The following is a 19758-nucleotide window of genomic DNA, read 5'->3' on the forward strand; positions in this document are numbered from 1 at the left end:
CTGTCATGAAAGCTGGTGATGACCATAAAACAGTAGAAGTGTTCAGACTATTTTAGGCCAAATGTCCAGTGGGATATCTGAAAACTGCTAATTTGGAAGAGGACAGACACATGATTTTAGAGTGGGAAGTGTGCTCTGTGGTCATTAGCTGAAATCCTGGGAATATCCACATGATGAGCACGGGAAGCTGCTTTAGCTGGAGGGCAGAGACTGGGGGAGCAAAGCCTCACAAGGGAAGAACAACCAAGCTCCTTGTATCCAGCATTTTTTGAACCCAGCAGCCCCAGTGCTGAGGCATCATAAGGTGAAGTCATCAATCATAATCTGCAAAAGGGGAAAAAACCTGCATCATACAGATTACTCCTGCAGGATCAGACTCTCTCAGGATCAAACCACGGGTTTGTGCAGCAGTGGAATCCTTGGTTTTCTCCATCCTAAAACCCAGACATCTCAGAGGGTCTGTGACAGGAGGGACATGCCCTTACAGACCCCTGTCTCAAGTGTCAGTGCAGCACTGGGAGTTTGGAGGAGAAACAAAGGAAATGGTGCATCTGGAACCTGCTTGTTCCTCCCCTCTGACCCCACAGCCACACCTCAGGAGAGGGGATGGACAACAATGTACAATGCCCATTTCCCTGTGTTTCTACTGCTCTGATTGGAGAGTTTGTGAAGGCATTTCTATTAGAAAATGGCAACTATGCCAAGCTTTGATCCATCAGTGTACAACAGAATACAACTCTGATTTTCATGCTCTTAGGCATGCAATAAACTAAAGGCACCACAACTAGGAGGTACATGCAAATAACTGTAGGAATGCCCTTGGTACAGTTCAGGACAACAACTGTGAATTACATCTGGAAACAAAATGTCCATTTCCTAGTTTTTTTCCTAAAACATCATGGTGTTGATAGAGGCAGGTACAGGAGCTCACACAATCTCTTAGACAAAGTGACTAAAGCTATCGAAATATGTGTGCCTGGGTAAGCAACATGATTCTGTCATTTAGCTAACAGCCCTACAAATGGGAATCTAACACTGAAAATGTATCCCTGAGGAATGTGAAGATACATGAGCTCCTTGATGCTCTTCACAGTCCATTATCAGCTATATAATGGCAGGCCATAATATTCAAATCCTCACCATCAAAGATCAAAGTCACGATACTCAGCCATAATCAATTTTAATTATAACAATCACCCTGTAAACAGGTCAGGAGCTAATTGGATCAATAACTGAATTTCCAATAAGTGAAATGAGCTGCATATTCAGCAGCCCATGGCCACAGAAAGAGTTTGTTCTCAGCATTTATTGGGCAAGATCACTTTGAAATTGGCTGGGGCTGCAGATCCCAGCACTGCCAGCCCTCTGCATCCCAAAGGCTCACTGCAAAGGGCAAGTCCTTCAGAGTGGCTGCACAGCTACATACCACCATAGAGGTCTTCATTATAATCGATATTTGAAGCATAAAACATTCAACAGCAGGATATTTTAACTCCTAAAACCAGTCAATTATGTTTGCTGAATTAGCCTGTGTGATTGAGTTGGTGAGTGCAATGAAGGAATAAGAGTGAAACAAAAGCTCTGTTTAAAATAGGTCGCTCCTTTAGAAAATTTTGTAATTACACACTGCAAACACATTTGCATGTTCAATGAGTAGTACATGTTTCTTGTGATGAGAAAGCCTGGAAGAGCTTAATCAAAGTCTAGCTTATCAGCAAAGGCTAATTGGCTTCCATAGCACATCATCCATCAGAATCTAGCATTAGTGCAAGCTTCGCCAACCATTAGTTGGCAGAAAATCCCAATTTATTTTGATAACAGAGGTCTTACCTCCAGGGGTTTCCATGACCACATAATCAGGTGGTGCATCAGTGGCCCAGCCCATGCCCTCCAGTCAGCATCACCCAGTTAATCAACTCAACAGCCAGGGAAGATGGGAACCGACCATGATGCAGAGTAATTTGGGAAGAAAGAAAGGTACAAGGGTGATAGATAATGAGTTGGAATCTTTTTCTTTTAAGAAAAAGTGCAAAATAGAAACTAATTAATAAACTGCCGTGAGTTAAGCAACCCAAACAGGCAAAATAATGATGGACTGATGTTTTCCCTACAGCAAGCTGTCATCTCAGTTTGTGAACTGTAAGGCTGATTTCCCCAGCGTTATGCAAAGAAATGGCTCTTTTTTCTTGTATTTAGACTTCATATTTCAGCTACTGAGTCTTCTTTACACTAAGTTGGGTTTGCAGGCGAGGAATAAACCTAATCCTTCTATTCCTGGGTGTGATCTGCCTATGCAAAAATCTGGAATTATTTTAGGGAAGCACATCTTAGTACTTCCAGACTTGTATTTCCACCACCACAACACATGACTACAAATGACAAAATCCAAAGAAAGTCAGACCTTAAGGAGGGCAGAGGCTGAAGATTCATTTATTAATGTAACACTTCATCTGAAATCATCTTATATCTGTGTCACAGCCTGAAATTCTTATAATCAACCTAGTAGAAAGTATCACAAGATGTCATTGGCTTGGTGCAAGACAACAGCAAGGAGATAGGACCAGAATTTCCTGCCATACCAAACCCTGTATGCAGGAAACATTATTGCCATTTCAATCCAGTGACTAATTCAAGGGTGAAGAATCAGGTCCTGCCAGGATCACCTGTAATCATCTTGTGGCTGCAGCCAAATGCTGCCTGATTTGGAGTCTCACACAGTGATCAAAAAGGCAATGGGACAGCTCTGTATTACAGATTCATCAGTACAGCACTTATTACTGAGAACCCGGGCTAATTAGCACTGCCTCACTGGCAGCACACACTGGGATCCAACCCATCCCCTCCCCATGGCACTGCCTGGTGCTGGGCTGGTCCTGCAGCTCACCCAGAGCTGGCCAAGCCCTGCTGGGGTGAAATGGGCACAAGCCCCAACTGCGCTCATCATTCACATCACCCAGCTGCAAAACTCAACTGCAACGGTTAAACACAAGCAAAAAACCCTCATATTGTGCTTCAGAAGGCCAACTGAGAGTCCTCTCACCATCCACAAATCCAAGAGCAAGACCTGGGCGATTAGGACCGCGTGTTTCCTAGGTGATAAGCCTTTCATTTTTCTGAAAGACATTTGAAATAGAGCATAGGAAGATTAATCCTCCCCAGAGAAGGGAGAGTTCACTGACTAATTTCTCTTGCATTTAGATGTAATAATTAGGCCTATTGATTCTTTTGCTTTGTTCTTTACCATTATAATGAAATAATTAAGACAACTTCAAGGAAGTACTTGAAAGCTCGCTTCACTTTGTCTTCTCAAACGTGGGCCACCTAACACTTACGTACACACTCAAAGGGAAAAGCAAAGGTGGACTCTTGCCTTATTTATCTCCATAATTCATCAGGCATCAACTTCAGGCAGCAAAGTGCTGCCTCAGGCTGCACTCCATTTGCTGCCTATCATGACTACGAACAGCAACACAAATGAGATCCATCTGGTGCAACCAGGACACACATTGCTCTGCTAAGCTCTCACAGCAGCTTGTTATCAAGGGGGACTGGAGGGAGGCTGACCCCCTCCAAGAGTTATGAAGAAAAAGAAAGCAATGCTTGTAATTCCCCCTGAAGAGCCTCATGGTAGCGTTCTTACAAAACATTACGCAAATGTTATTTCCAGTTCAAATTTTTTTTTAGGATTCTTGGAAGATAATGGTAAAGTGTCTACACTGAAGAGCACTCATGATCTCTCCAGTCTCTCAGAGAGCAGCACAAGCAGGTTTTTCAAGCACAAGTATGACACTATCCATGAAAGACTCAATCTTTGCATCCACAGGAGGAAAATGTTGCACAAATGGTTTGGAGGCTTCCTGGTGGTGCTCAGGGATGCAAAGCTTGGCTGAATGGATCAGGGCCTGAGCAGTGTGCATTGTGCACATCTGCATGGGTACTCAGGGAGTGCTGAAATTGGCACAATTATGAGAAGGATGAATGAAGATATTAAACATGCAAAAAGTTCTGAGAAAAGCCACTTAAATTGAAAAGGATTTTCTCATTTCTAATTCAACATTACTAATTCAGCTGATAAGAGTTCTCTGATCTCTCCAGCATGCCTCAGATTTAAACAATTTTAGGCATTTTTGTATTAAATAGCCTTTCAAATATTAATCTTGTAAAAACAGAGGGAAATGCATATGCATTTTGAAACATGCTTGCTTCACAAATACCACTAAAGCAAGCTGATACAAAACCATGGTCTCGCAAAGGCAATGACTGAAAAGAAAGAGATCACTCCCCCAAAATGCACAAATGCTGCCCTGGAATATGACACCCCATGTGTTAGATGGGGATGAGTGTTTGGGTCCAAAGAGAGCACAGAACTTTCCAGCAGTGGGGCATTCACTGCAGATGGGATTGAGCACTGGAGTATCCTGGCCCAGAATTGACATTGCAGCCTTCTCCATCCACATTTTAGTGTTCATGCAAAGCCCACCCAGCCCCTCGTGGCTGATGTAGCTCTGGCACAGTGTGAGCTCTTAATGTTTAATAGGCCTCTCCTGCACCCAGTGGTCACTGTGACAGCAGGGAACCAATGTTTATGATTCAACACTTCAAACAGAAATCTTAGATGTGGCTACCTCTCACAACAGGAGGAAACATCTGAAGAATGTGTTTTTCTGATATTTTTACTTCCTGAGAAATGAAGGGTGCTTTCTGTATGACTCACATCCATGTTTTTTCACTTGTGATATTTTTAAACTCTATGAGATCCAGCACTGATTGGAATGCAAAAAGTGTGACTTTCCTCCCGTCCTACCCCAAAGGGCCTTTCAGCCAGGGACAGGTCATCTCCAGGTTTACAATGGGGGTAGAAAGCTTAAAAGAAACAGCTTTAGAATTGATGAATGTCAGCCATATGTGAAAGCTTAAAGGTTTGATGAAAAAGAAGTACACAGACTTCTTTCCTATGAGAACATAATGTGTATTTGAAAACAAACAGAAAAACTCATCCAGAATAAAGGCTCCTTTCTCTCCTCTCCAGCCAAAAATATCTTTACAGTGTAGATGAGAGATAAATTTTTTTAAAAATGCAGTTAATTAAATACATAATTCAAAGAGATATCCTCATGACAAGTGATCCAATGCAGACTGTTTACATGAATTTCCTCTCACTGCACATTCCTTCCCAAATTCTGCATGCTTATATTAGGGCATCATGGAAAAACCCACACCTGTCCTAGCTGCACCCAGACTGCAGATATAAATTGTCCAGTCCTCAAAGAATCAAAATATGTAAATGATAAGAGTTTCAATGCTTTGACACTGCTCCCCAGAGTCCAGCTTCTCTTTCAGCTTGGAGAAGGCTGAAGGGCTCCTTGCTGGACCAAAGCTTACCATAAAATCTCGTTGGCTGGGCTAAAATGTCTTTAGCATCAGGCCAATGTAAATTCTGCCCTTCTTTAAGTACAGTTTAGTTCCTTTAAAACCCCATTCAAGAGACCTAAATGCCAGCCTCAAGCTCAGACACAAGTAAGCATTCAAAGGAAATTCACAGGCAAGGTTTTGCTCTGGGCAGAAAGATTTTGCTAATGGTTTCACAAAACTTTTTTTTTCCTCCACAGGAGCAAAAAAAGCAGAAAAAAGTTGAGGCAGAAGAACCATCCAAGCAGTCAGAACAGCAATAAAACGTGGAAACGCAAAGGTAAGAAAGGGGTTTCTGCCCAGTCAGGGGGCAGGTGGCTGCAGATGCTCACAGGATGCACACCAGGCTCCTCTGCACTGCCAGTGTGAATAAATAAGAGCGAATCACCAAATCATCTGAAGCAACTCCTTTTAAAAGGAATAACCTGCCAAGGACTGAAAACCTGACTAACAATTAAGATCAAAAGGGGTAACATCAACACAGAAACCTATTCAGTCTACACAAAAATGTCTCCAGCTCTCCAAGTGACAGGGAACACACTGTTTGCTTAGCAGCAACACAGAGCTGTACAAAATACAGAGTTTAAATGCATTTCCATTCAGATAAGTTATCTCTTCCCCTCCCCACCAGTGGCTTTTAAAAGATTCATCTTGAACTTACAGCACTGGAGGGTTTTTTCTTCTCAGACTTTTAATTCACTGGCATCACAAAGACCTTTAGCAATTTACAGTGTGAAGAGCACTTTCTCCTCAGACTGCCCTGCTTTGAGTCGGTTTGTACACTGTGGTTACCTCATTACTTGCATCGCATTACACAGGGGCAAATGCAGCAGGCACTGCTCTCTGCAGCAGATGTGCCCCAGGCCAGCGCCAGCCAGATGTTTCCAGGGCCCCACATCAAGAGCAGGGGCTGGGCTGCTTTACCCCAGCTGCCCTCTTACCTTCCTTCCAGCCTGAAAGTAAATCAGAGTAACTGCAGAGGACACAGCCACACCACCAGGCTACACTAATCAAAGTGTTGCAATTAGCAAAATAAAAAAAAAAAACAAACCAAAACCAACAAACCAAATGGAAAAAAACCAAACAACAACAAACCACCAAGCCAGCAAACCAAAAACCCCAAACCTATTGGAGACACCATAACTGGGAGACACCCAAATTCTGTTGAACTGCAGAAGGAACACTAGAGGAACCAGAATATATTTCTTCCTGCCTGTTGTCATGATGGTCTCAGCTGTTTGTCCTCCTGTAAGTCAGAGGGATGCAAGCCAGATTCCTCAAACCCTCATGCCACCCTCCCTCCATGTAGTTTTGGTGATAGCTGCATCAGAGGTAGAGCAAAATATTACAGGTTTAGCCACTGTGACCAACCAATGCACAAAGTTTCCACCTTGCCACTCATTTACTGACAACAAAATGGCACCTGGGCCAGAAAATCCCATGGGTTTTCTTTAGACATGTCTAAAGCAGAGCATTCCCACGGCTTGTTGCCTGATTGCTGCTTCTGTGAGATGTCTCTTTCATAAGCACTTCCCATCTCTACATGCTGTACATTGGCTTTAAATATCACAGATAAATACAGGTGGTAAAAATCAGAATAGACTGCAAGAATCTCACCTTCCTCTCTGAAGGCACCTGTGCTTTCTTGGTGGGGCAGTGAGCTGCTGCCATGCCAGGAGGCCAGTCCATAGGAATACGTGACCACTATATGTGGCATGTAGAATCTGATTTTTCTGCATACCACCATATGGAACAGAATCTCAGCGGCATCAAACGTTTACCTAAACTCCATTAATGTCTTCTGCAAGCCAATATTTATAGCATACACACCAGTAGCTGCTGTCAGAGTGTGTATAAATGTTAAACTGAACTGTTAAAGAAACATAATGACAGATGTAGAGATGCTGAAGAGTGCAATCTATTCTAATTTATGATAATTTATTTCCATCATCTGGAGCCCTATTCAGAAGAGAAAGCTGAATGCATCCCAAAGCGCATCATGGGGTGGAGTGTAAAAATCCCCAGAAAAAAAAAATAAATTCTCTTTTAAACGAAGCAAGAATACTCTTGTCCTAAAACCCAGGACATGCTCAGCAATCTCTCTGTGCAGAAGCAATACAGATGTGGGGTACTCAAGCCCTGCCTCTTGGCAGCCCAGTGACACACGGGTTTCAGTGCAATTTGGGAATAGCTGGGAACTGTTTGTCCCATGAGAGATGTCTGATCACTGCTGAGTCACTACTTTTGGGGGACTGAGCTGCACAATGAACATTTATGAGCTCTGTCAGAGCCCCTCCAGCTGCACGAACAAACAAAGCTGCACCCATGGGTGGCCAGCACTAACGAGCACACAAATTTGAAGAGGGAAAAAGCCATTTTTAGAAATGACTGAACTATGCCATGGTGAGCTGCATGGCAGAAAGAGCTTTTCAATTTGATTTCTCAGCAACACAAGCTGTGCTGGATCAGTTCTGCCACGAGACCCAAATCTCGTCTCCATCTCCTGTTGTCATTCTGCTGTGAAAGCCATGGTGGAAAGGATGAAGAAAAAGACAAAAAAGCAGTGACAGCATTGGTCCCTGCAGTGGGGACCACCGCTGGGACATGGGCAAGGAGCTGATTTTCATGGCATCATCCCTGCCTGGGAAGCAGCAGTGGCAGGAGGCTCGTACCCCGTGGCACAGCCAGCATCCCCTGCATATGTCAGCCCGCCGTGGAGCCAGCTCCTGCTGCCTGCCAGGGCCTCACAATCTGGACAGGCACAGATTCTGTGCTGGAACAGGCGCCCTCTCACCGAGCTGCCTGCCACGAGTGACAGGCTGCCACCGCAGCCCCGGGACCACGCAGCAAAACACGGGGGCTCAGGAGCGCTGGTGCTCTGCTGAGGGGACTGGGCTGCCCTGCACAGCTCTGAAAAACTCCACAGTCGGCCAGAAAAAGGGCAAGGCACACAGTACATGCATAGGCTACAGCACCAGTATGGATTCGTGGACTTACACGTTACACGTCAGATGACAATTTTCAACCAAAATAATTTTCTGCATTTTAGACTCACTTGTCTTTTCCCAAAAGAGTTGTCATCTCTCAAAAAAATATTGACTTTTCTAAGTGCCAGTGCTAAGGTTTTGCAACATCTACCCTGGGAACACCAGTGCTGTGCCTTCAGTGAGTTTGGGTTGGCCCCTCACCCTGTGCCTGCTCTGGAAATCAGGTGCCACAGCCAGGCTAAACCATTCCAATGGGCAAAAGGGTCCCATATCACTGACCCCTCCAGAAGGACTGAGCCCGGGGCACCTCAGCAAGGTGTGCAGAGGAGGAGAATACAACCACTTATGTAGAGAATATCTCTTTACAGAAATATTTTGGTTGAAATATTGTAGTTTCTGTCACAAATATTCCTCCATTCATGATCTCACCAAAGTCCTAGTTTTGAAAGGAAATTGAGATTAAGAATTATTTTTCCCTCAAGTAAATGAGATTTCTTTTCCCAAAGCAGCTCTACCAATGACTTCTTTTGATGTAGCATGTAGAATGGCAGCTTCTTCCCTGACATTTTAGGTACAACCCAAACCACAAAGGACAAATACTCCACATGATCCTTAATCACCTGCCCCAGCCTATAATCCACAAGGAAACTCCTTCCCATACCTTTCCTGCTGCTCTGTGCCTGGCTGCAAGGAAAGCCAGCTGCCTGCCAAATGCTCCCAAACTGGGCACTTGGCTGGGATTAATCGATGGATGTGCCCAATGTACAACACACAGCATTGCTTCTGCTCTCTGACTGAAGAATCAAAGTTTATTAATTATTCCACCTGAAATTAAATTCCTTTCACAATAAAATCTTCATTCTTGGCATCAACCCTCTCAATGAGTAATTCCATCAAGGAAACTCTTCTTGTAGCACTGCTCACAGAAGATTAAAAAATGGAGTGAATACGTTTAGAGAGAAACTCTACTGAGCCACACTTGTGAGTAATCCCTCTGTCCACATGCCCGTGGGTCACCACTTGGAAAAGGCAGCCTGCAATGCACTCAGCACTTGGCAGTGAGCAGCTTTTGCACTTTTATCACCCTCAAATGCATCCCTGCATCTTCGTGAAAGATTAGAACAAAATGCTGCGACGACACAACAGCACGCGCCATGTGCATCAGCTCACCAAGATCAAAGGCATACAGCAGAGAAGAATTTAATTAAAATGTTAAAATTAAACAGGAAGGCATCCATTGTTTAATTTTTTGGCAAGCATCTCCTTTCAAACCGGGTCCTAATTCCATTCCAGCACGCTGACTGCCCCTGGAGATGGCAATCCGCAGAGCCCTGCCGGATTCATCAGCCGCTGGATCCGGCGGTGGGGCAATCCCACGCTTGCTTTGGCTTTCAAGCACAGTCCCTAAAAACCACTAAGAGAAACTGAAACTCAGCTTCAAAGGATAATTGTTGCTATATACATATTGTGCAGTAATAAGCCAATTTCCAGTATCAAGCCTAAGCCCCATGGGCTGGGCACAAGATACACCCAAGAGCATCATTCCCCCTTACAGTCCCAGCAGGGAGGTGTGACCTTGCCATGTTCAACCACTTCCCTCCATACAAAGGCTGTTTGAAATGGGGTAAAAAACTGATGCAAAGAAGGGGTGTTTTGTGTGCAATATGACCTTTGTGTGGGGAGGAGAAGGGGTACACAACAATGTGGTTTTCGACTTGCATGCATGCAGCTGGGGGCCTTGTCTCGTTTGGTTTTGCTTTGAGCATACCTCCAGCACACAACCAGGGAGAAGATTATTCTGAAAACAGTTCAAGCAATGCTCAAGTTTGCTGCTCAATAACTGTAAGATGTTTCCTGGCTTCCTGGGGTATTTTGGGCTGGATGCTTAAGGCAGCCATAGACCACACAGCCCACCTCTGGGAGGCTGAACCAAGAAGCCAGATGTCTCCTTGGATTTTGGAAACCTAGAAAGGAAGATTTTGCTACTTCTTTAATACTATTGGGGATGCTAGAGAGGCTTTTCACCTAATATGAAGATTGTCAGATGCAGTGTCAAACATGGGGCCCCAATACAAGCACCCAACATGCACATGACAAAGGATTTGGGCTGGGGCTTATCACTTCTAGGCAAAGATACTTTGGATTTGCATCACCTGAGAAATTACACAGGAGGGCAGAGCATTAACATCAGGAAAAGAGAAGACTGAGGACAAACACAATGAACTTCTCTTTGAAATTCAAAGAGATACTGTAGAGCTGTTACTATAATTTACTTCCTGATATATCAATGATCTTGCTGATGTTGGTTAGCATTTCATTTTGAAATCTTCTGGGCAGAATTTCACCTTCAATACTTCAGAGTTTTGAGTACTTCTGGTGAATATTCAGTCAGGCTGTTCACAGCAGGCTCTGGTACTTCTCATAGAATAAAGATCAAGTTGACAGGTTGGGACTTTTGCAAGAGTCAAATCAGATTTATTTCTGACAGCAGGTCTGGGATTGTTCACCTCTCCTCTGAAAATGGATAAAACTTCATTGAAATCTTCCTGCTTCAGTTTTTCTCCTGCTTCCTTAACACCACCTCCCTCCTGCACATTTTAGTGACTAGGATGGGGTCTTCTTATCAAAGTGGCTTTTCCAATCCAGCAAAAGCTCCCTGTGTCATGTCTGAGCACTGAAAACATCCTCACCAGCTTCTGCCTTGCAATGGCCCTGCCAAACTGGGCTGAACATCTGTGCCAGCACTTATCCAGGCCCTGGAGCCCCCAGAGCTCCCCACAGTGTTTGTCCCAAGCCTCAGGCTGCAGCACTTGCTGCTCCCCACAGTATTTGCTCAGCAGCTCCCACAGGCTCTGCCTCTAACACAGCCTTCTCCCAGATGCTAAGGCATTCTGGAAAAGGCACAGACAGAACAGCTTGCTCAGAGAAACACAATTATCCCTCCATTAGAACATTGGGGAAAAAAAAAAAAAAAAAAGGAAAGGTAAAACAATAAAGGGCAATGAGCACATTACTTCAGCTTTTCCTGGGTCATGCCCCTACCCCTCTGCTTTAAGGGCCAAAGCTGACATTCATCCTGTGAGACCTTTCTTCTCTGCTCTCAACACTGAGGTTCATAACATTTGCTTCATGCCACAGATGGCTGCTCATCTGGAAAACCCTCTCTCCTTAGGGGCCACACCAGTCTAATCCTCTGCTGATCCTCCTCCCCTGGCAGAATTATGAAAATACTTCACCACAGCAGAACCCAGGCTGTCCAACACAAGACTCTGCTCCCTCCCACCACAAACAACCTCTGAGCCTGACCCACAGGAGTTCTCTCTCCCCACACCATCCATTCCAGCTGAGCACTTGCAAATGAGTGCAAATGCCCCATCCAAAAATCTGGAGCATGCACTCAGGGATGTGCCTGCATCTATAGGTTGCTAATGACACAACACCTAGCACTTTTGTTTATATAAAATATTCTTAGAGAATGCTTCCTTGCTTCAATAAATATTATATATCAAAGCCTTTCAATGACATACATTAAATCTACAATTATAATAATTGGAATTCCCATAATTTTATGTGATTTAGGACTTCCCTTAAGAATGGGAAGCACTATTAGCTTTTATAACTGAGTGAAGTATTCAGAATGGGAAGACAATGCTCCCAAACACAAACCTGAGAAGTCTCTATCACAACCAGAAGATAAAACTGTGCAAATTAAAGCAAAAGCTTACAGTTTGCCTATATTCAGTATTCTTATGCTTTTGCCAAAAAGCAAGCAAGCTGTCACCTTAGCAACAATGTCACACTTTGCAGCACATATGCCACTTTGAACAAACACCTTAAACACAGCATCTCCACACTGTATATTCCTTTCTATAATGTTCTAAACAGCACTCTGTAGACTCCCCTGGGAGTAAAATCCATGCAGACCCCTCTGGCAGCTGCTGGGCTGGACAGACAGACAGCCAAGTGCTGTTTTCCACACTGCACCCCAGGCCCGTACTACAAAGCATTTTTACCCAGTGCCCAAGGGGAAAGCTGGGCTTGCAGAGGTGCAGCTTTGTCTCCTCAGCCAGTCCTGTGCAGAGCCCAGGGTCACCTCTGTCTGCCTCTCCTCTTTCCCTGCTCAGGACAAGGTCCTGTCCCCCAGAGCAGAATGGAGAACTTCACCAAGCAACACCTCCTGCCCCTTGGGACCACAGACAGTGCCATGAATGCAGGTTAAGCCAGAGATCTGAGCATCCAAATGATAAAAAGGGTTTCATCAGAAGCATCTCCAAGCCTGTCCTCTCCCAACTGCAACATCTGAATCCAGAGATGTCAACACGCAGGGCTTTCACCCGGAGCTCCAATTATGCAGATGCTGATTTACAGGAGTGATGACTGAAACATCGCCCTCCTAAAAATTGTCAAGGAGACTTTAACTGTGTTTGTCTAATAGCAGAACCCTCTATCTGCACACATCTTATTGCTAGTTTGAAAGTCAGATCATTTTTGTTCTTCTTTTCATAGAAACCTGGTTTGCATATATAATCAAATTTAGCATTAATGAGTCTCTTTTCTCATCTTCTATTCCTAATGCTTCAAACAGCCACACTCGGATAACAGCAGCCATTGAAATGGCTTGCCATAAGATTTCACCAGTTTCTCCCAGGGACCTCCAAGCAGCAGCATGAAACTCCAAAAAGTTCTGCTCCTGGAGCCCTGTCTCTCAACCATATGTGCTAATCCTACATAATTATTTTATACCACGTCACACTCTGGGCTGTTTGAGAAACATCAGGATTCAAATGAACTATTAGCTGACCTTTTAAAATCAGCTCTTCCATGATCACAGCATGGTCCTAAAATGGAAAATGGTAGGCATTTTCCAGATGAAAGATGTCATTTATTTGCAATGTGGTCGGGCACTGCTGACCTTTTCTCTTCCCCTGTATCAGCATTTGTACCATTTTAACAGCAACTTGCTGATAAGCAGAGTTCTCAGTTTCCAACCAGATATGCATGCAGATAATGATGGATGTGAACAGCAAAGCAGTCAGCTCTCTGCAGACTGCAAAAAACACGGGACCACAAGGCAGATTTCCTGTTCTTTCAGTTCTGTTCTGGGTTTTCAGTCTTTAGAGCTCCCATCTTTTTCTGCTACCTTGATCTAAAACTGTATCTTTTATCAAAGCCAGAGGTCTCAGAATCATGAGACTCACAGTAGTTGAGATTTTAGGACCACAAGGTAGGCACTGCCAGTGCTTGTGCTGCCTTGATGCCAGTCCCACTGGCAGAGAGACATTTGGCTTCCACATCTGCCTTCAGTGAGACTACAGAAACCTCTCAGATCCTTCCTATTGCACACCTGATGTCTAAAAGCAAAATCCACTTCCTGGGCTCTTCCTAATAAAAATAACTCGTCTGACAGAGTTCCCTGCCTGCAGATTACCCCAATAAGTGCTCAGAGTTGCAGGCCCAAAGCCAAGGACAAATGAAGCCTGTTCCCAGGGCTCAGGTCTCCTGGATGCTCACACATCTTGTTGGTTCATCGTGGCAATTTTTGCCTGCCCAGAGCTGCAGTGTATTTTGCATGCATTATGCTAAGCTGCCTATAAGAAATCATCCAATTAATGACAGCTTACAGAGAAGGGTTAGTTACACGGTAATTACCTTTCTAATATTAAAATACCATAGAAATGGATTTACATTTTTTGATTTAGTGGCACATGTTTTGCTGACCTGACACTACACGTACAAGACCATTGAGGCAGCAACTGGGACTCAGTTTACAAGAGCAGCTAAGTACTTACATCCCCAAGCAGACATCAAAAGACTTGGCAATACATTTTAAACATGTGTATGTGCTTCTTGTACATCAAGATGGATGGGCCCAACACTAAATACAACATCTGATCCTGGCATTGTATAAGCAAAATCACCAGGCAATGAGAAATATCACTTTTTTTTAAGGATTTTCTTTCAATATGTACGTAGAGAAGATCAAACACTCAACTCTTCCACCCTGCATCCATGAGGAGCATTAAGCTTCAGCAAGATAAACCTGCTCCACCAACTAAGTATCTGCCCATACCAGAGTAGCCAGCAGCCTTCTGGTTAAGCAAAAACCAAACACATATATGCAAATGTGATGAAGAGTCTCAAGCAACTATAAAACATCTCAGGCCAATAATACATTAGACAGAGCAAACTGCTAATCACACATGCTTCATGGAAGCATTACATTCTTATTTCTTCCCCATTTATTTTCAGCATCTCAAGATATCTAGGCTTTTCTAGGGCACACTTGAAAGCACGCAGCTACTTATGTCCATTCATATGCATGCAAATATAATCCAACAAAAGCACTCCATGGCCAGATGAGCAATCAGCACTAGGACAAAAGACAAGACTTATTATCAGTCTTTCAAGATTCAGCTTCCCTCTGCCTTCTGAACACACATCTGTGTGCAAGGCAGGAGGTGCTAACCCTTTCAGAATCCATACCATCACAGCAAGCTTGACAACAGCCTGGCCTTTCTCCTGGCTCACCAGTCAAGTGATCCCAGCGTGGAGGCAAGGAGGCAAAGCAAGGTTAGCTCAGTCCATGTGCACCACACAGAGATGTTTCAAACAATCTTCACCCAATCCCCCCCAGAGATTTGTTGCCCAATGTTTTGGAATTCTTTGGAACATCCCATGGAGATGCTCATGAGCAGTGATGAAAGCCAGTCATGCAAGGCCTGCAATGTATTTTTTCTCTGCATAAAGGCAAGAAGTAAAACAAGTCAGACACGTTTGAGTTCACTGAACATCCTAACATTCACTTCCAAGTTGTCCTACTAAGAAAAGCCATTGTGTCCACAAGATCTGTCCTGCAACATAAATGATTCACAAATATTGTGATATGATAAAATGATGGTAAAAGCTGGACTGGCTTACACAAAGTTGCAGCGTGGCCTTTGTGCCAAAAATCCCCCCTGCCCATAGCAACCCAGACACAGCTGCAAGTTGGTGGGGATGGGAGCTCCCTGCAAGGTATTTTAAAACACCAACCTATGGATAACCATCAAGGCAATCACAGCATCTCCTGACTGGCACAACGGTGGAGTTTCTGCATCCTGCTATTTATGGAGGAATACAGGAAAGACATTATGGACATTTATGGAGGGACACAGGGAAAGACATTATGGACGGCACTGCAGCTCTTGTTACTTTACAGGAAACCGACAAGTATCAGGTTGCTTTGGGTTTGGAGAAGGAAAGTTGTTTGTTGCAATTCACAATGTAATTAAACATACACACCCACACACCCCACCACCACCCATACCCCCTCTGTCCTCCACAGCCTAGGGATACAAAGTTCCCATTTTCACAAAAATATTTTTCCAGTAACAGCCCGAGTACAGCAGGTAGCTCCTATACCCATCACATTGCCTTGCTTTTCACTTAATTTCCTCTTCTAGGGCTCCAGAGAGAGAGGCAGCAAGTGCAAAACAAATAGACCAAAAGTGACAAACTTGCTGGTCTTGCTCACTTTTTGCAGACCCCAATAAAAGCAGTCTAAACACATCCAGAGAGTCACAGGACTGAAATTAATCCAGGGAGATGAATGAAGGTATTTCTTCTCTTTCTTCCTTCCTTATTCATTATTGTCAGGTGCACGAATAAGAGAGTTATTTTTCAAACGAAGTTGTAAGAGTGTTTGTGACATTGCTACTGGTTGTAGTGCCACAGTGGATTATCTGAGAAATAAGCTTCAGAAGAACATTCTTCTCATGCAAAGATCTGTGGAGTAACAGCCAAGGGACTGAAGATGAGCAAGAACAAATACAGCTTTTATACAGCTCTTCCCTGCCCCCACCACATGCCATGAGTTGACTCAAAGCTGGAAACACCCAGGCCTCACCCAGTGCTGCTGTGTGCATTTTTCCAAGTTCAATTTGTGATCCACACGCTTTATTGCCAAGGTACAGTTCAAAAAATGCAACTCTTGCATAATTGCTACAAGTTGATTTCTTGGTTTCTTTTCTTTCTCTTAACCTTTCCCAGGCCTGAGCCAGTGTTGTTTCTTAATGGCTTCTAAATGCAATTTCTTGTCTGAAAATGAGATTACAGTGTACATGGGAAATACAAATGAAAACAAATTACAGTGCTATGAATATTCAGAAGAATCAGCCTTATCTCAGCAGCTTCTCTCTGGGTGTTAGGTGACCACCAAAGTAGGAAATTGAGAAGGTCAGATAAGGTCCCTGTTCCTTGGGACAGAAGTCCATGTCTGAGCCAGATTACAGGTAAACTGGAATCTGCATACCTGAAGATTAATTCTGCAGCAGTTACAGTTTCACATCTGAGGAACCTCCAAGCCATTTCAGTTGCCTCCAGACCCACAAACGTGTGCACCCACAAACACAGGGATTTCAGCAGCAGTGGTTCAGGAATAAGGATGTGCTCACCCCAGAGCCACTGTGAGCCACCCCATACAACGAGAGTGAGAATTCAAGGCTGGGCTGCATGGACAAGCTGAGGACATTTTCAGGCTGCACCACCTCCACCCTCCCAGCCTTCCTGAGGAACTCCCACAGCTCTGCCATCTGTGCTGCAGCACCACAGAGCCTCCCCCCAGGCACGAGAGCCACCCAACGCCCAGCATCACTGCGTCACCAGCTGGGCCATGAACTTTATTCCCTGGCAGATGCAATCTAGGACTCAAGTGGGAGGTGATAAGGGTGTAATTTAACTGCTCTGATCAAGTGCAACAAGGTCTGTGAGGCTGCTGGGGGACATGGAAGAGGACACAGAATTGACCGGAGCATTTGGTCTTTCGAGTGTTTTAGGTTTAAAATTATGGCTAGGCTGATAAAAGGGGTCTGAGGGAGAGGTGGACAGTTAGCTGGGACTGGAAATGGTAGAGAGAGGTGGACAGCAGTTTGGAGGCATGGTGAGAAGAGAAGGAAGATGGGAGAGTAAGATTAATTGAATAGAGATGGAATTCCAGTAATCCACAAAGCCTTTCAAGTATATTAAAAAAAAAAAATAAGGACTTCCACACTGTGAAATACCATAAACTAAACAGTGCTTAATTCTACTTATACATACATGTCAAATGGATAGAAAGTAACTTCTCAGATCATCTTAAATGTTGCCACACTCTGCACCCTTTTCCTGTACTCCCTTATTTGCCCAGGGCTGTCCCACCCTGGCCGTGTCAGAGAGCTCCGTGCACACACGGCCGCGTGTGCTGCTGTGTACACACACAGGCAACGTGCACTTGCAGCAGCCAGAGCAGCTCCACTTGTGCCTTCCAACCGTGACAAAGACAGCTTTTATATTTGGCTGTTGGAAGAAGTTACAGACCCAGGAAAGTGCCAAGAGAAGAGTTCCCACTCGCTGTCCCAAGGATGCCAACACGCTGGCTGGGGCGGGGACAATTTTCCCGATGGATGGCACAGCCCATGCCCATCAGGCCAGAGTCCTCCCCAGCAGGGCTCGCTTCCCAAGCCCCATCAGACATAGCCTCATCAGGCAGGCAGCCAAAAGACCACGCTCCCAGCAGCTATTGCCATGGAACAGCTTTGCTCCTGTTCTTCTGCCCCGCAGTGAGCGCTGCAGAGTGGCTGAAGCACCCTCAGACCAGCACCTGGGGCTCAGCCCTGCATGTCCTGACTTCTCCTTGAGGCAGGAGCAGCAGGGCTGGGTGGGTTTGTAGAGCTCTGGGCAAAGAACACAAGGGACCTTGTCCATCCACTGCCATGTGCAGGTGACCCACTCTGGGGCCACCCTGTCCCGGGCCACGGCACCGCCACATCACCATTGCCCAACTCCACAGGACCTGATGCTTCAAGGTGCCCAGCGAGGAAGAGGAGCTGCTTCTGGTGAGCAGGGACAGAGTCTGGGGTGAGCAGCTGTCCCCAGCACACCAAAACACCCCCTCAGACGGACCCTGGCTGGGCTGCACGCTGCAGGTGCCAACATGTGGATAAACACACCCGCACAGGGATGCGCCCCCCGAAATACACGCCTTACATAATTCCCCAGCCAGTCGGCGTTAGGGGAATGTGATTAATCCTCCATGACATGTTCTGAACTTTCCGTTCAGAGAGGCTCTCTGCTCCCGCAGACCTACCGGCGATGGATGTCATTTGACCTGCAGACTTCACTACGAATGAGCATCAGAGCAACACACAGTGACATTGCTCCGCACACCAATTATCTGCCTCCTTCCCCGCTCGGCCCAGAGACAAGTTTGCTAAACGCATAACGAGGATTTTATTTTCCTCGCTGCTTTTTTTTTTTTTTTTTTTTTTTTTTTTAATTCGTTTACCGCCAGCACACGGATAGGGGGGGGGTCACCCACAAACCCAGCGCTGTAGGACGCGAGTCCCCGTCCCCATCCCCCGTGTCCCCGTCCCTCAGCCCGGCCCAGCTCCCACCTGTTCCGCCGTGCGCGCACTTCGGCCACAGCCCCCCCAAACCCCTCCGAGCGCGGCACTCACCCACTCGAGCACCCTGAGGAAGGCCAGCGGCTCCTTCACCACGCGGAAAGTGCCGGCGGAGGCGAGCTGCGGGCAGGGAGAGACGGAGAGAGGGGTCAGCCCCGCGCCCGCTCCGCGCTCCCCGCTCCCCGCGGCGCAGCCCGCCCGCCCCTCGCCCGCGGCGCCCCGCGTACCTGGTCCACCGCCTCCATGGCGCCGCAGCCCCGCGGAGCGGAGCCCAGCGGAGCCCAGCGGAGCCTCCCGCCCGCCGCCAGCCGGGATGCGCGGCGCTGCCCCCGCGCAGGCCGGGCGGAGCAGCCGGGCGGGGCCCGCGCCCCCCGCGCCGCCCCGCGGAGCCGCCCCGGCCCCGGCCCCCGCCCGCTGCCCCCCACGGGCCGCCCCGGCCGCCGCCGCTCCCGCGCTGCCTACAGCGGCGCTGGCCTCCTGGGAATCTGCGTTAATTTTTTGTTTTGTTTTTTCAATTTTTATTTCTGGAGGAAAGCATCAGGAATTTTTTTTTTTTTTTTTAAAGAGAAAAAACAAACTGCCTCCTGAGCGCGCGCACATAACTATTAATATTTAAGGGATGGCCCCCGCTGCCCTGCGCGCTTCCGTCCCCTCAGCCCTTCCCGGGACGGACTCGCTCGTCTCCCCCGCGGCCGCAGGGCTGCAGCTCTGCGCTCTCAGCCCTCGCTCCCTCCCTCCCGCTTTTTCGAGCATTTCCTTGACAGCAGAGCAGCGATTTCTGCCTTGCTGTTGTCCTGGCCTCATTTCCCAGCAGAGCCTTAACAGTTCTAATGCATCCCGGGTGGCACAGCCCGGCAGGAGCGGAGGTTCCCTGTGTACATCCACGCTCTCCGGCAGCATTCCCAGCTCCCTGTGGCATTTAAACAGCACTGCGAGGATTTTGC

The 19758-nt window shown here is 46.1% G+C and overlaps 1 protein-coding gene across 1 annotated transcript in view; it reads right to left on the reverse strand.

Moving 5' to 3' along the window:
• Window positions 1–19153, reverse strand: part of SYNPR (synaptoporin) — a 97950-nt gene extending 78797 nt beyond the window's left edge. Inside the window, exons 1-2 of the mRNA XM_054281059.1 lie at window positions 19042–19153; window positions 18869–18934 (exon numbers count right to left, since the gene is read on the reverse strand). Coding sequence (XP_054137034.1) covers window positions 18869–18934; window positions 19042–19059 — 84 coding nt within the window. The 5' untranslated portion in view covers window positions 19060–19153. The remainder of the gene's footprint in view (window positions 1–18868; window positions 18935–19041) is intronic.
• Between the last annotated feature and the right edge of the window lie 605 nt (window positions 19154–19758).

Source organism: Melozone crissalis, unplaced genomic scaffold, assembly GCF_028551555.1.
Source record: "Melozone crissalis strain CALT ecotype California unplaced genomic scaffold, PUWL_Pcris_2 ptg000029l_1, whole genome shotgun sequence".
NCBI classification, from domain to species: Eukaryota; Metazoa; Chordata; class Aves; order Passeriformes; family Passerellidae; genus Melozone; species Melozone crissalis.